This window comes from Sinocyclocheilus rhinocerous, unplaced genomic scaffold, assembly GCF_001515625.1.
Source record: "Sinocyclocheilus rhinocerous isolate Xijiao unplaced genomic scaffold, SAMN03320098_v1.1 scaffold85, whole genome shotgun sequence".
Classification (NCBI taxonomy): domain Eukaryota; kingdom Metazoa; phylum Chordata; class Actinopteri; order Cypriniformes; family Cyprinidae; genus Sinocyclocheilus; species Sinocyclocheilus rhinocerous.
The window spans coordinates 1,762,335-1,766,683 of NW_015649998.1; the positions used below are offsets into that span (position 1 = coordinate 1,762,335).

The following is a 4,349-nucleotide window of genomic DNA, read 5'->3' on the forward strand; positions in this document are numbered from 1 at the left end:
GACTAACAATAACAAGAGGGGGAACACGTTCAGCACGGCTTGTGTCCTGACAGCCAGATTTCATCCGCAATAATCCCTGCCCAATCCCCAGCAGCCCATAATCAGACACACAAGACCGAGTCTTTACGTGCACTCGTGCTGTTACACATGCACCAGGCCCGCAGACAGACAGACATCCCACTGAGTGTTCAGTTCGCTGGGAGGATTTCATAATGAAAACATTCCTAGGCATTCCTGTATTCATCATCAATGTATGAAAAGAGCATTTTGCATCAAGGATACTCCAGTTTCTGTGGTACTGCCCAAAAAAACATGAATGAAGAACTTATCTGTGAAGCACAAAGAGCAATTCAGTGAACTGAAGATCTAGAGAAATTTAAGGGTGGAGAAAGAATTTTGCCCCAAAGGAAATTCTGATTTCTCTCCCCTAAGTCTCAGCACTCCCACTGGTGTGAGATTTCCCAGTTCCCCCTGGACATCACCAGTTTGTTCTTTTCGTACGAAGTCTGCACTGGGCTGTTAAGACTGTGCAGAATTGTTGTGTTCATTTGTGTATGAAGAGGATAGGATTACAATTTGAATAGTTAAATAGGCAGAACGTCTCATCTAAAACTAAAACACACAATCATTCTTTGAGGATACAGGTGTTTTTGTGCTTTTACTGCTCAACAACATTCACACTATTATCATTTTGTTAACGCTGTTTTGTCATTTTAAACACCATTTACTCTAAAGTTACGTGAACCATCAGAATTATTAATACATGAACAAATCTGTTATTTATAAATAAAACTTGTACATACTTTTTTGTTGTAAACACTAGTTTTCTTTTTTTATTATTCTTCTTATTTAATGACATAAAATAAACCAAATACCTTACTTAGGTATTGCTACTGCAGCCCACTTTGATACATTGGCTATTTTTTACAAACGTACAGTTGATGAACTACAATCCATACCACAGTTTTTTCACATTATTTAACAGGCTGAGTGCATCTTAATAGGAATTCAAATTTCATACATCACAGACAAAAAAATGGCAGCTTGATTATGGATTTTTGTTGTTTGTTTATATACTGACATGCAGAACAGCAAGTAAAAGATGAATGCGGATACATATCCTGAAGGAACACACAAATCCACCATAGTATGGTCAGAATAAAAAAAAGCTATCAGACAGGTTGAAAGAGTCATTCAGAAGAGGAGTGACTTCTTAGCCGGATTTCATGCGAATTCAGTCTTGCTACAGCCGGTTTAAGGTTCTGCGCCTCAAACAGCGATTGCCACGAAGCCCGCGAGGCTCATTTGCTAGCCGAAACGCCACATAAATAGTGCAAATCTCCTTGATTCACATTTATGTTCTGATCAGATGTTGAACTATATTCCGTTGAAGTGACAACTCAAGCAAACAGACAGGCGCAAGTGCAGACCATTGTAAAGGTTACTGAATGGAAAGAGTCCAAAGTTAGTTTATTGTGTTGAGTATAAATCGGAATGAATGATGACTTAGTTATTAACTAAACTCTTGGACTTTAGACTTGCATTCATTAACATTATCCTTTTCTAGACACGGAGGATGGAAGGAATGCACATTGGCGGTTACTGGCACAAGGCCACCCGTTTACTGTATGAACAGATAAAGAGCCGGGTCAACATCATGCTGAACACTACAGATTCCTGATTTAGGAATCGCCGACTGCTATATAGCAGCAACTCATACATATGGAAAGATCCACCTTCAAGAACATTCTAATGTGAGGAGGCGCAAAACGAATGTTTGATGCAGATATGAAGACTCCTTGATAATTACATCGTTCTGCATCACAAATTCTGGCTGAGAGTGTGCAAGTGGTTAATATGCTAATATAATAAAGCGAAACATGCAAGGACTGCAGCTAAAGTGCATGGCTCATGCACTCTTGTTGCATTCAGCTGTCCCACTGCTGTGCAGGTCAACATTCATATTTACAACGAACGGCTTGTCAACTTGGCGTTCGTACAACCAAGATATTGCAGGAAGTGTAAACTCCAACTCGCTAGAGTTTAGTATTACAAGGTTCCCGTATGCAGTCATGACATGAGCATGCACTCGTGTCAATGTTGCCATTGTGTTTGTGAGCTTTCACGAACACCACTGCCATGGAATATTTACAAACTTTATGAGCTGCTCGCTTATTTGCCTGATGGGAAAGACGAGCATTTAAATGCAAATTATTGCCATAATGATGGCTGTTCATACAAGAAAAACTGGCTCAGTCATATTTGTCAATCATATTTCTAGCTTGTAGCAGCATTGCTAAACGAAAACAAAAAATGACTAAGCTAAAATGTTAATATGCGGCGGGCAGTGTGTGTGAGAGATTGTATGAATGTGAATGTTAAGGGCAGCAGAGATCGTTCGGCATCAATCCCTCATCATAAATGACAGCAATAAGGACAATCAGTGTCCAAAGCTGATCTGCCACAGCATCAATTATGTCGCCTCCGTTTCTCTGAGAACAAACCCTCCTGATCTCCCTTGAGTGTTCAGACCCCCTGCATGAGATCTTTGGAGGGGTCATGGGTGGTCCGATGGATCGATGTACAAGGAAAGTGGAGGTATGGAGCGCAGGGAGGCGTGGTTTAAGGTTTGGGAGGCGGGGTCAAGCGTGGTCCTCCATGGGGAAAACGAGACGTGTGCCGCGGCTCAAGAGCTCATGTTCACGCGTGTCCAGTTCTCGCTCTAGAGCGTCCTCTGACGTGCTGTCGCTGCGTTTGCCATTCACACCCCAGCTGCCGCCCGATCCTTCGGGGCCGGAGGAGGACGAGGCCCCGTTGGCTGTGATGGCTGTGTCGCCATAGGTCAGCGCCAGGTCTCCTTCGTTCAGAATGAGGTCTGAGTCATTGTCTCGCAGCGGCTCGTGGTTCTGCGGAGCACAGTGACAAGTCGGACATGAAGGGAGGAGGACGGGATGCTTCAACACACACACACACACACACACACACTGTTCAAGCTCAGCACAAAGGTTCATGAGGGACACTGTGGAGTCACAAGAAGACAGGATAAAGAGAGAAATACACTTAAATGTCCTTGTGCAAAAGAAAAAAATCAACACTTACTTGTGTGTAATGCAGCCTTCAAGTGCCAATGGGAATATTGTAATTACAAGTTATGTGTACATGAATGACCAACAAATTCATATTTAGAAATGGAAACACAATATTCACAATGGTATTTAAATAGTAAAATTGTGATATTAGAACGGCCGTGTAGATGGTAGCAAATACTTTTGTCAAGTTATGACTTGAGATTTAGAAATAAAGGGGGAAAAAAATGCTTGAATTGTGTTAGAAAACACTCTCTGTCTTGAGAATGTTCCAAATATGCCTCACCCCTCCGCTGCCGCCCGATCCTTCGGGGCCGGAGGAGGACGAGGCCCCGTTGGCTGTGATGGCTGTGTCGCCATAGGTCAGCGCCAGGTCTCCTTCGTTCAGAATGAGGTCTGAGTCATTGTCTCGCAGCGGCTCGTGGTTCTGCGGAGCACAGTGACAAGTCGGACATGAAGGGAGGAGGACGGGATGCTTCAACACACACACACACACACACTGTTCAAGCTCAGCACAAAGGTTCATGAGGGACACTGTGGAGTCACAAGAAGACAGGATAAAGAGAGAAATACACTTAAATGTCCTTGTGCAAAAGAAAAAAATCAACACTTACTTGTGTGTAATGCAGCCTTCAAGTGCCAATGGGAATATTGTAATTACAAGTTATGTGTACATGAATGACCAACAAATTCATATTTAGAAATGGAAACACAATATTCACAATGGTATTTAAATAGTAAAATTGTGATATTAGAAGGGCCGTGTAGATGGTAGCAAATACTTTTGTCAAGTTATGACTTGAGATTTAGAAATAAAGGGGGAAAAAATGCTTGAATTGTAAAAAAAAAATATATATAAATAAATAAAAAATGTATTCATTAAAAAAACAATACAATTATAACAAAGTCCTTGAGATTAAAAAAAAAAACACGAGGAGGTTTTCACTCAAGCACAATTACACCAGATGATTACACTGTGTGCCAACAGATCAAACAAACTAAACTCTGTTACGCAACAGTTAGCTTCACATATAGCTGCTGCTAAATCCTTTGAGAAGGATCTAAATAATGCCTGTTCCATGTTAATGGTTTGAGGTGGTGTGATTTAGTCCGTGAAGATCACCTGTTTAAGCTCTCAAAGGCTCTAGGCTCTAGACCTGCACTCCTTCCTTCTTATTCAGTTCATTCATATTCAGTTCATCATATATATATATATATATATATACTGTATATGTAAACAAAAACTTTTATTTTGGATGCGAT

At 41.2% G+C, this 4,349-nt stretch overlaps 1 protein-coding gene across 2 annotated transcripts in view; it reads right to left on the minus strand.

Annotated features, from left to right (window-relative positions):
* Positions 1 to 2,329: 2,329 nt before the first annotated feature.
* Positions 2,330 to 4,349, minus strand: part of slc9a7 (solute carrier family 9 member 7) — a 38,823-nt gene continuing 36,803 nt past the window's right edge. Inside the window, exon 17 of one of the 2 annotated variants that reach the window (XM_016516025.1) lies at positions 2,330 to 2,906. In XM_016516025.1, coding sequence (XP_016371511.1) covers positions 2,643 to 2,906 — 264 coding nt within the window. In that variant the 3' untranslated portion in view covers positions 2,330 to 2,642. Of the gene's footprint in view, positions 2,907 to 3,444; positions 3,621 to 4,349 lie in introns of those variants that run through there. The other variant, XM_016516024.1, reaches the window with a different exon arrangement.